At 42.7% G+C, this 12,421-nt stretch overlaps 1 protein-coding gene across 1 annotated transcript in view; it reads right to left on the bottom strand.

Moving 5' to 3' along the window:
• The window catches only part of NPNT (nephronectin), a gene marked incomplete at both ends in the record, with an annotated part of 44,363 nt that extends 40,227 nt beyond the window's left edge, over positions 1-4,136 (bottom strand). The window contains 2 exons of the mRNA XM_080624181.1: positions 2,552-2,652; positions 4,066-4,136. Of these exons, the coding sequence (XP_080480307.1) occupies positions 2,552-2,652; positions 4,066-4,136 (172 nt within the window). The remainder of the gene's footprint in view (positions 1-2,551; positions 2,653-4,065) is intronic.
• Positions 4,137-12,421: the final 8,285 nt, after the last annotated feature.

Genomic DNA, 12,421 nt, shown 5'->3' with positions numbered 1-12,421 from the left:
TTACTAATGAAGAGCTCAGCATTATTGCCTGAGTATTTACAGCTCCTCTTTTAGACTCATTTGTAAACTGAGTCTTATCGCTAATATTTAGATCTGACTTTATACATGCTTTCATTGTGCAAGTACAGTTTACTCTAGAAATGGCAAAGAAAAGATAGATCTAGTAAAGAAAGTCTGACATGCATTTATGTCATCAATTCAGGGACAGGACTAGGAGGTATGCCTTTCTCCATAGAGAAAATAGGAGAAATAATTGTGTACTTGGCCCTTTGTAAAAACACTCGAGTTTTCCTTTGAGGCCAGGAATGCTGCCTTCCGTGCCAGGTTAATCTTTCATACTGAATGCCACATTCCCAAGGTGGAGAGTTGACTACAGATTTTCTGTTTGGCTGCAAGCACTAGAAAGATTCACTTCAAGCACTAGAGAGATTCACTTTCATTTAGTGTAATCTCCCGCTTTGTGATATGACTGGAATTCTCACCACCCACAACTGGGGCAGATTTTCTTGCTTTATTTTGCCAACTTTGGCTGCCATCTGAAAACTAGAAGGAGCTTCTAAGTTTTTGATAAGGTCTTTGCCCAAATACCTGAGACTCTTCTGAACTAGTGATTCAAAAATGATCAGCACCCATTATGTGAAAAAAAGATGGGGAAAAAAATGTATTCAGACACCTAAGTGATAATTGTATTCTTTTGAAAGTCTGGTCTCAGCTACTGGAGACAACCATGTAAAATCCATCTCTGCACTTCTTGGAAATGTGCATAGAGAGTAAAACTGTGAATAATGGACTAAAATGCAGTGGAAGGAGGTGAGAATTCACCCAGCTTTAACCTTAAAAAACAAAAAGAACATTTATGATATCTGAAAAAGTTTGCACTAGAAATGACCCCATTGACAAAATTCAAAGAATAAAATATACTTTTGGTGCAGTATTACTTTTGTCTTGCTTTCAACTTTTAATTATGAATCTTTTTCTCCTATCACTTTTGTTATTGCTGTCTCCCAAGATCATAAAAAAGAAACCTCAAATCAGACTTGGTAATAGCGAGAAATTGACTTCCAGCTGCAATTTATGGTCAAAACACAGGCAACAACTTGTGTAACAAAAGGGCCACAGGGAGACCCTTTTAATGTTTTGGGGTTTTTTTTGGGTTTGGTCTTGTTTTTAAACAATGTGAATTTTTGATACTTGCCAATTCAGCTTTTGTAGCCTCAAACATTTAAATGCTCAATGATTTTCAAATAAAACTGCATTACAAAAGATGGACATACATGCTATCAGCTCTGGAGCAGCCTCAATAAACCTACTTCACATTCTCCTTCCTTCTCTATAATCATTCAGTCCAAGGAACCGACTACTTGGTACCAATCAGAGCCCTAAAAATCAAAACGATTCATGGTATGGCCTGAGAGGTACCAACCTGAGAACTCTGCATCACAAACCAGTATCAGCTACATTATGTTTCAGAAGTACTTTATTTACACAGCTTTTTCTAGCAGTCATCTTATATACCTATTAAACATTGTAGGCTTTTAACACACTTGGGAAGAAAAAAGCCAGTCTTGCTGTTTACAGATTTGAACAAAACCTTTGCTGAGAGTCCACAGTTGAATTGCCAATGCTATTTCTATCTTTTGCCTAATATTTGGCACCTATAGTCACTGCCCTGCAGATTAAGCAATGACAGTATTTAATACCTGGTTTATTTTAAAAATGACTTGGCAGAAAATTATCTACTTTTCAGACATTTGCATCTCAATAAAATAAAAAAAGACCAGTAGTTATAGGTTCACTCCTGCAAAAACTTAGGGGATATCACTCATATGTGCACTGTTAAACACATGAGCAAGTGTTCCTGGTATCAAAGGCTGTAATTTTAACAAGCTGAGATCTCTATGACACTCCTAACAACTTTAGGTTCTACACAGTGCTAGCTGCCACCACAGAATACCTTCTGAAGATACAGTTAATGATGAAGACTTATCTCCTTAGTTATGCTGCAATCATATCAAAGGTTCTAGACAGATGTGAGAATCTCAGAGATGTTTCTCTTCACGTGTGACCCAGTAAAAGGATGCTGTCAGTTGGATTTATTCCCTTAATTTAGGGTATAAATAACTGAAAGAATGTTTGAACTTAACACTAACTGGAACATTTCCATCGACCTTCTAAGTGAAATATCAACAGCTTGGTTTCCCTCTTGGACGCAAATATTCTTGCCCTGCAGTGCTTGTAACATGACACAGTGTAGTGTTACGTCAGTCTACTAGACCAGAGCACGAAATGAAGCAGAAACCAAACAGAAACCCCTAAATTCTCATTGCCCCAGCTAAAGTTTATCTTACTCGAACACAATGATTTTCAGTACTGCTGTTAATCATAGGCAGAATTTTAACATGACAACATCCTTCTAAGTCAGTCAGGCTCACACGTGCAAAAGCCTAAGCCATGTGTTGCAAGGATGTGTGTGAACACGTGAAAGAGGTGATGAGGTGTGTACAAGCCTTCTCTACAAGTGACTAGAAGCCCCAGCAGCAGTGATACTCACGTTGGCATTGTCCCCAGGACAACCGGGCCCAGCCCCAGCAGCAGTCAATTCTACTCCCAAACCGACACAGTCCTGTGGAGGAGACTATTTGCCTGGGCCACCTGAGCGAGACAGTTCAAAACAGTCTAGTGAAACTTTTTCAAAGTAGCTAAAATAATTTTAGAATAAAAAAAAAAACAACCAAAAGACAAACACCAGCAAAAACCTCTCCTGCATGGAGATACATAAATCTTAAAAAAGCCCAAAGCAAAACAAAATAGAAACTGCTTTAAGCTGAGCATATGATATTTCTATTATTAATAGTTTGTTTAGTGTAGAAAATGTAAACGACGATAGGCAAAAGAGAGAAAAAGATAATTAGGGTGACTTTGTAAAGCCTGAAATCACTGATGTGCTCTGCAGTGTGCTCACTGCTGCCGCTTCCAGGCTGGTACTGAATAATTCCAGAAGTCTGAAAGGATTTGTTAACTGGAATAAACCACCATCAGAAAGTTTCAGCATTAGTTTATTTCTCAACATATGGCCAATTTTTCTCACTGAAACATTAAAGGGGAAAAAAATCAAAACAAAAGTTTTCTGAACTGTTGAACAGAAATTAAATACAACAGAAGAGCTGAGTCTTCCATTGTTCCAAGGAAAAGACACCACAGCCCCAAGCAATTACAAAGTATTGACATAAATCGTTAATGTTTTTTAACGGCAAGCTGAAACCCACTCCCTTAGAACAAAGCCCAAAGGGAATCTCTGGAGGGGGGATCTCGCTGCCCGTTCTGTCCGCGCACAGACAGAGCCGCCGCGCCGCCTCCCCGCAGGACCATGCGGGGTTCGCCCGCTCGCTCCCCGGCCCGCCTCGCAGCCGCTCCCTACACCTGACAAGCTCGGCACGACCCATGAGGCACCCGGTCTCCGAGCATCCATTTTCACCTCGCTTCATGTTAAAACTTGAGTTGTGATCTTCACTGTATTCTGTTTCAGTGCCTCGAGGCGTCAATAAACTGATTTTATTTTCACAGCACGCAAAGTGCTTCGGTTTTAATCCTTGCAGGACGCGACCCCACCGGAGTACTAAACGCTCCGTACCTCAGCCCGTACTTAGGCTGCCGAGTAACGCGCGGGGACCGGCCGGGGGGGCGCGGGGCCGAGACAACCCGTCAAGGAGCCCCGGGGGCGGCTCCGGGTCCCGCCGGACCCTCGCCTCTACCTGCGGCCGGTCGCGGGGATGGGGCCGGGAGGCTGGGCCCCCTCAGCCAACCGGCCGTGCCGCGGGCACCGCTCCTGGGCCGGGCGGGGGGACGGGAGTCCCGGGACCGGTAACGAGCCCCCCGCCGCCATTTCGCGCCCCGGCGGTGTGGAGGCGGTCAGGAGCCCGCGGGCCGTCACTACCGACGGCGCCCCTCGCTCAGCCGGGGGTGAGCCCGGGCTCCCTCCGCTCGCCCCGTGGGGCTCCGACCTGCCCGAGGCAGCACCAAGCGCGCTGCCAGCCGCGACCAGCGCCCGCGGAAGCCGGCGCCTACCTCCTGTCAAACTCTCCGGCCGCCCCCAGGGAGAGGCAGGACGCCAGGAGCAGCCGTAGAGAGAGCTCCATGGCCGGTGGCGGAGGCGCTCCCCACCGCCGCGCTCAAGGCGGGCCGCGGGGTCCGGCTGTTCTGGCACAGCTCCGAAGCGGCGACTGCGGCGAGCTCCCGTCCCTCTGCCCGTCCGCCGCGCTGCCGGGCGGAGGAGGCGCCGCACGGGGAGCGGCAGCACCGGCCGCCCCCAGCAGAGGCGCCCGCGGTCGGCCCTCCCGCCTTCCCGCTGAGGGGCACCCAGCGGCGCGGGTGAACTCCCGGTACAGGAGGTAGTGGGGATGAGCCCCCGCTCCTGCCGACACTGGCCAGGCGAAGCAGACCTGCGGTCTGAAGGCACGAAGATGGGTGGGCTTTGTTCTTATAAGCACTTCGAGCTGGGACTTCTCATCAAGTAGGGCGGCCACCCACTGCTCTCTGCGAGCAGTCCACAACCAAAGCCAAGAGCATTAAGATTTGGCTTTCCTGTGCCAACCAAACTTCTCCCAGAAAAAAGCTTTTAGAAATAATTACAAGGTGTATGTGTTTTTTCTGGCTCAAATACTCCTATTAATAGCTCTCAGATGTCTGACAAAAGGTGTCCCAAGCCTTTGTCCAAAAGAAAGAATCAACAAGTTTAAACATTACCTACATGCAGTGTGTAACAACATCCTCACACCGCTGCCAATAGCGACAACCACATCTGTACTCAACATGCAAACATATAGCAGTTACCTTTGTTTTATTTCTATGAACTACGGCTCTCAGGACTTACTGAGGGACACTTCTAATAACATCCTGTCATCAATTTAGTGTCAGAACTGCTTTGAGATCCCTCTGATTACAGACAGATGGGGCCATAACTTGGACTAGGCTGCAGCATTGGTTTTGATTTGTGCCTATATCAAGGCTAAAGCTCATCAGCTGTACTTACAATGGTCTAGCTGCAGCTTCGAAGCAGAAAACAAAGATCTTCTGGGTTGTGCTGTATCACAAAGCCAAAGCCTTTAGGGAGCATCTGGATGCCAAACACAACTTCAGGCTTTAGATTCAAGCTGGTAGCTCTGTACAGAGCATTTTCCACCTTCAAAATGCTTCACAGATAATTCAAGTAACACAACTCAAAGGGAACTGCTTTTTGCACAAGATACAAATTGTGCCAGCGAGCTTTTGAAAATCACAGCCCTTCCCAGAGTGGTTTTACCACTTTCTGCAGCAGAAAGACCCCTCCAATTCTCCTTCCCTTCTTTTTGTCATCTTCTCAGGACCATGCATTCTCCAAGCTTTCTGTCCACAGCCTCAACCCAGCACTTTTCAGAGAGAGAGAAAAAACAACTGCTAAGAGCTACAAGGTGCTGATTCTGCAAGGTGCTCATTACCTATGCTTAGATAACAAGAAAGCCCCCTCAGACATTTGCAGGAAGGACTAAATCTGGTTCTCTTCATTCATATGACAAGCCAATAGCCAAACAGTGAAGACAACCACAAAGTGGTATTTGGGAAAGACAGGAAAGCACCTGGCTCAGGTTAGATTCTTGCTGAAATACAGAGCCAATTTCCAGCTCCTGAGTGATTAATCACTTTCTTTCTACCGGTGTGTGTGATGTGGGATAACAGACAATGCAGAATGAAATCACTGTCAAGATTTTATGGGCAAAAGGGGAGAAATCCTATTTGCGATAACCACAGGGGTTTCTTTCTGATAACAGCACCTGCCTGCATCTCTCCAGCTTGCAGGAAAAAAAGTGTCCATAAATTATACTTCAGCCAAGTTCAGGACAGGTGCCAAAAGCAACATTTGAATGTCACTGTGAATTAAAGTCTAGGGCAACCCGACACTCTCTGACGTCCAAAAGGACATGTCATAAAATCAATTCCTTTCACAAAGCTGCACAGCGGTACTTATGTACACAGCAACTTTAAAGCATACGTTGCTCCTTCATAACATCTACACTTATAAATGCTAGTAAGATTGTTTAATCTCTCCAGGCTGCACTCAGTATTTAAGACTTCCTCAGCAGCCTGTTTGGCACTCTTGTACATTAACACTAGTGCACTGGTCAGATGTGGTGCCTACCCCGATTCTGATTGTCTGCTCTTGGTTAACTTCTGCCTTTACAATTTGTTTTGGAACATCAGCCTGAAAAAAACAGTTAACCAGCCATTGAAAGATCATGTATCGCACTTCCATGCTCATCTATGGGATTGACCATCCAGTCATTTCTGAAATCAGTTATTTTAACAATGTTTATCAATGCCAGCGGTGTTTTCTTAACGAGGTAGTTTCTCATATCCAGGACACTACAAGGATTACTGAGTAAGCTGGCAAAGAACCAAATCTCTTGACAAGTTAAAGGGGTATAAAGCTGTCTTCCATACCCCGGTGTTGTGGGGGTATGCATCAAGGTAACATACAGAAGACAGAGATGGAGAAGTTGTTGGAAATACTACTAGAAGCATTTTTGTGCCTTATGTTTTGTGAAGCAGTATGAAAACCTGGCACATGTTGAAGCCACAGCTGGGCTGAGCTGATGTTCAGCAAGACATTAGTAATAAAAGTCTAGCAGCTGTGCACCAAGCACTCGGATGAATGACTACCACGTATGCAGCTCCCAAGCAGAGGATGGAGTGGAGCACGGGCAAAAAAACAAGCATCCAAGAAAGTTTTTTCAAAGACACTGGTGAGACATTTGGTTGAGTGTGACATGATAGTCAGGTTTTTAGCTGCAAATTAGCAACAGTGAAGCAGAAACACAGAGGAAGACATAGTATTTTGAACAGTGCTGTACCCTTGTGTATGAAAGTCAAAAAGAATGCAGCAATTGCAGGTAGGAAAGTAAATTTTGCCTGAAAGGTTGTTTATTTTATGGAAGCATAGTGACCCTTTCCACCATGCTTATTTACTCTTTTCTATCCCTTCAATAATACCTTGTGCCAAAGAAGCCATACCATTAGCCATCTCTGACTTTCAGTCTCATGGATATATTTAGCTTGTGTTGAAACCCTTCAAAGAAAAGCAAGACCTTAAACTTGTCAAGATATTCTGTGTTGAGAGCAGAGGAAGAGCCTAAAATACTTGCAGTTGCCTGTGTCACTAGGAAAGTCCATTAGGTTCTGAATTATCTAGAATTTCCCAGGGCACAAAGCCCTAGGTATATCGTGCCCTGTAAGTGATAAAGGCACATCTGACTACACACAAAACTGAATTTTGGTGATAAGGTGGCAGTGAAGAAGTGCTCTAAAGAGTGGGGATTACCAATTCTGCTGCAGGAACATAAAGATTGTGATGACGACAGCTGCTTCTGAGGTGGGGAGTGTGACAGAGTGATGCCTGGCACAGTACAGTTACACAGGAATGTGTTCAACATGCTGCTCAGTTCAACATACCACTCGGCACAGTACTCGTATTTTTTCAAAAGAACAGTACAGAGCAGTGCTAAACTCAATTAAAAAAACAGTACCATGAGCATTGTATGTAACTGTTGATACAAGTATCATCAACTAAAAAAGCATGAAAAGGACACCCAGTTCTGTTGAAATGAAGCTTACTTGTTTACTCCAGTGAGATAAACCTTTTGTGTATGCATGAGATCTGTTCCTCTTTAACAGTAATACTTTTACTTCACTTGCGGTAGACTGTACCCAGTGGTCTTAGGATTTAAAACTTGAGCTGCAGGGCTAAATACAGGTTTGTAATAAACATTTTGTGGCTACAACCATTCCTGTGGGGAAAAAGGCAACAGAAAAAAAACCCAGTTTCTGGAATACTCCCTGGCATCAACTGGACAGGCAATATTAAGAAAAAAAGAGCTGAAAAGATACAAGTGGCAGATATGTCAGGCTGGCAGATAATGGTAGAGATGGTAGATGATAAAATATGGCAGATACGACAGAAATCCCACAGAAACAACTATAAATTTATCTTCACCATTACAGGTACCTATGAACTGGACATAATCACACCAGTAAAACATGTTTCTGTGAGGGCAATCTACTGCCATTTAACTTTTGAGAGAGGCATTAAATGAGTAACTTCTTCCAAGTCCAATTTTTTGATGTTAACTTCCTCCTTCTGGTCTTAAAACACATTACAAACATTAATGAATTAAGTCCCCTATTCAGCAGAATCAGGCAATACTTTTTGTAACTCTCTCATTTACATAAGCAGAGATTAAGGAAGAGAAAAGGATTTTCCCACAAGTCAAATCATCTTTCATCAAATCAGAAACAGATCTCCTATTTTCCAATTTCATACTTAAACCACAAATTTATATTTCCTCTCTTCTGAGTATTTCACCCTCACTGAGGCTAAGAAAGTTAACCACAAATACCACACAATTGCAAGTCTCTAAATCACACTATGATGTATGTAAAAGACACTCATACTTAATGGCATGCATGATTCTATTCTGCATTAGCATTAGTGATGCTACTGTAACATGTATACTTCTTGCAAAATGGAACAGAAGAATCCAAGTCCAAATTATCCTCAAAACTTTCAATATCATTACCTTTCCCCTGAAGCTACTCAATTCTGCTTTTCAACCAACTTTATATCTGGCACATTTAAAAGTAGTATTTAATGAGTAAATATTACCTCTGTCATATGTTAGGTAATAATCTCTGTCAGTCCCATGCTAACAAGAAAACTCTGAGGCATCAAGAAAATCAAGCAATTTAATCAGCTAAATCAATCTTGGTACTCCACTTTCCTCTTAGAAAACCTACCTGAAAGGGAAAGAAAGTAATCAAAACTATCAGACACCGTAGTATCAAATTACCTTCTGCACAGATAAACATTGTTCTGCGGAAATACAAACTCAAAAGCTTCCAAATGTTTTTTCTGCATCAGGCCTTCCAAATTAATTTGCCTTTACAACATTTCTTTTCCACACATACTTAATACTTCTTTCAAAACTGTGACTAGCATTTGTGTTGAAGTTTCCTATATTTCATTACACTGTAAAGAATTTATTTTCCTCTGTAAACAAGTAATAATTTACCTTTCAAAGCTCAGTAAAATTTCCCTTCTGCATACGTCTTTTAAACAGATTTCTAACTGTCCAGGCTACCAATTTCTGTACAAAGATATATGGCATCAAGGGGATCAGAAAGGGGATCAGAATGATAACCCCCAAATTTAACATTAGGGAGTAAGTCTACTTGGCCTCACTTGCAACACAATCACTGAATGCAGTAAAAGACGGTGATGACAGCACAGCCAACTTCAAAAAATAGTGCTAAACTGCCTGCACTAATCCCAGCCTTGCACATCCTGCACCTTTCCATTATGCCAGCATCAAAAGAGATGCCAACTGCTGGAAAACACAGGCTTAAGGAATTTCTTTGTGGACAGGACGGGAAACTACACTGCATTGATCCCCATTTGAAGGCTGGCAGCAGGGTAGAACTGGGAAGAGTTCCTCATGTGAGTGAAATCTGTTCTCACAGATTGAGCAGAAAAACGCACATATGGCCTCTGACTCTGCCTGAAAAAGGGAGAAAGTTTTAGGAACCTCTTGAATTATATGACTGACAAACTATTTTATGCAATCAGATTGTCAGCACTGAACAGAATGCCTCCAGTACACATTAGCATCCTTGTTATCTGCTCCAGGTTCCAGCCAGTTAGCTCTCAGCATTCACTGCTCTAGTGTGCAGAAAGCCTTTGGGAAAGCTTCACAACAAACCAGCTAAGTTTGGTGAAAAGCAGGCCTAAGTTTCCTAAGGAGCCTGGCTTAGTCATACCTCTGTAACAGTGTTTCCCACATCATCTTTGTAAGGTCCTACTGTTCTAAAAATATACTAAGTCCAGTACAACTCCAATAGCTTTATGGCACGTGTTTTGCAGATAGCACTACAGCTCTTCATGTCCAGTTTTACATCATGCAGCAAATGTCCGAGGCTGTCTCCTTTCCTCAGGAAACCAAACACTTGAACACAAGAAAACTGTTCTATGCATCACCAATATAAGTCACCCAAATCATTATAATCTCCATGGGCTACACTCACACACACTTTGCAGTCAGAGTGAACAGACTAGAGCTGAGGCATAAGCAGGACATTTAGCCTGAGTGGAAACTACCAATGAAATACTACTTATATGGCAAGAAAATACCCATAACTTGGCAACACGCAAAACCAACAATGCACTGTCTCTTTCATGGAAAGAAAATAAATGCATAAAAACCTTCTGTTCAACAGTATTAAAGGCTGATGACAGATTCTTTATAAAAAAATGAAGCAAAAATCAAATCACCAGACTACTATCTACAAGTAAAAGAAAACACAAAGAAAACAAACCAGGAAAAAAAAGCCACATATGTCATACAGAGAATAACTATAAAAAAAAGTTGTTAAGAATCAAAAAACCACAAATACGTGAGCTGAAACCAAACTTAACCTCATGCTTTCTGCTATAACTTTCAACAAAAGAAAAAGGCAACATGAATGGAGATCTCCATGAAGACACGTTCTTGACCACAGTTCTAATGTAAACTGATTTGAATTAAGCAGGCCAGCTCTTTTGTGTATTACCTGAAAATAATTATGAACTTTACATGAGTTTTCTTTTTCAAGAGCCCAGACTGAAAGCTAGGACTTCTTGGGCTATGCAAGAATTTTAACATGCAAGAAACAGCCATAAATCAGCCTGAAAAGTTACCAGAGTTGTCTTTAAGACAAAAGCAGCAAATAATCTGGTGCAGCATGGATTCAATTGTGTCTGCTCATGAAAGACAGTCCTTACAGTAAGAAATACCCTGGGAGATACAGAACCAGAAGTAAATGATTTACAGTAGCCTAAGCTATCAGCCTTGACTATCACACAGTAACTTTGTTTTCCCTCATGCTTTGGGCTCATTGCCAATATCAAGACAAAAAAAAAAAAAAGAGTGGGTATTCTGCTCAGACTACCTACATAACTTATAATTTATAAATTATGACTTTCCAGAGAGAAATGATCAAGCACTACCTTAACCTGATCCTGCAGATTATTATTCTTTTTTCATACTGAACCTGAATTGCTACATAAATTCTGGCAAAGATGGAATAAATTAGCTCAAAATATATAAATCACTCGGGGTCCTGATTTTCCCTGTTTCCTTTGGTTTCAGGTGCTGTAACTTTACTTGCCTGAGCTGAGCTACATCTGTGTAATGAGATGGATCCTCTAGTACTGGTTGTTGATAAATTGACATAGAACTACTTATATAAATGAGTTTAAATTGCTATTCTCAAGGGGAAAATGGGCATGTCTAATTGACTGAATTCCTTATTTAATTTCCATTTTGTTTTCACATATAGAAAATTCTTAGTATGTTCTGAGATGCCAAGGGGAACTACTGGGCAGAAAAACCTACTATGGATGGTCTGAGGGAGAGTTTTTACATAGCTGTGGTATTGTTGACTCAGCTCCTCTGTTCAATTCTACATAACTGCAGTCTCTGAAAGAACTTTCAGAACTTAGAACATGGACATGGAGTATGGACAGCTGATTATTTCTGTCACTGTTTCACAGAATCAAAGAATGGTTGAGGTTGTAAGGGATCTCTGTAGGTCACGTGGTCCAACCCCCTCTTCAAGCAGGGTTGCCTACAGCTCATTGTCCAGGACCTCGTTCAGGCAGCTTCTGCATAGCTCCAAGGAGACTCCACAAACTCTCTTGGCAATCCATACCAGTGCTCAGCCACCTTCGCAGTGAAAAAGTGTTTCCTGATGGATCTCCAGTTTGTGTCCATTACCTCTTGTCACTGGACACCACTGAAAGCACCTGGCTGCATCTTGTCTGCACCTTCCTATCAGAAACTTGTCCACACTGATGAAATTCTCTCCAAGCCTTCTTCAGGCTGAAAAGTTGCAGCTTTTCTTCATAGAATAGATGCTCTTGCCCCTTATTTACGTTAGTGGCCCTTTGCTTGACTGTCTCCAGTAGCCTTCTCTCTTGCACTGGGAAGCTCAGAACTGGACACAGCACTCCAAGTATTGTCTTACCAGTGCTGAGGGGAATGATTACCTCCCTTTACCTGCTGGCAACAATCCTCCTAATGCAACCCAGGATACCAGCACCTGCCTTTGCAGCAAGAGCACATTGCTGGTCCGTATCTAACTTGGTGTTTACCAGGACCCCCTGGCTCTTTTCTGCACAGCTGCCTTCCAGCCAAGCAGATGTCAGGATGGGGCTGCTCCTCCCCAGGTGTAGGACTTTGTTGAACTGCGTGAGGTTCTTGTCAGCTCATTGCTCCAGCCTGTCACAGTCCTTCTGGATGGCAGCATGACCCTCTGGCGTATCAGTCACTCCTCCCAGTCATGTGTCATCAGTAAACTT

Source organism: Psittacula echo (genome assembly GCF_963264785.1).
Source record: "Psittacula echo genome assembly, chromosome: 1".
Lineage (NCBI taxonomy): Eukaryota > Metazoa > Chordata > Aves > Psittaciformes > Psittacidae > Psittacula > Psittacula echo.
The sequence above is the reverse complement of the archived record's forward strand: the minus strand, read 5'-3'. Positions and strand labels throughout refer to the sequence as shown.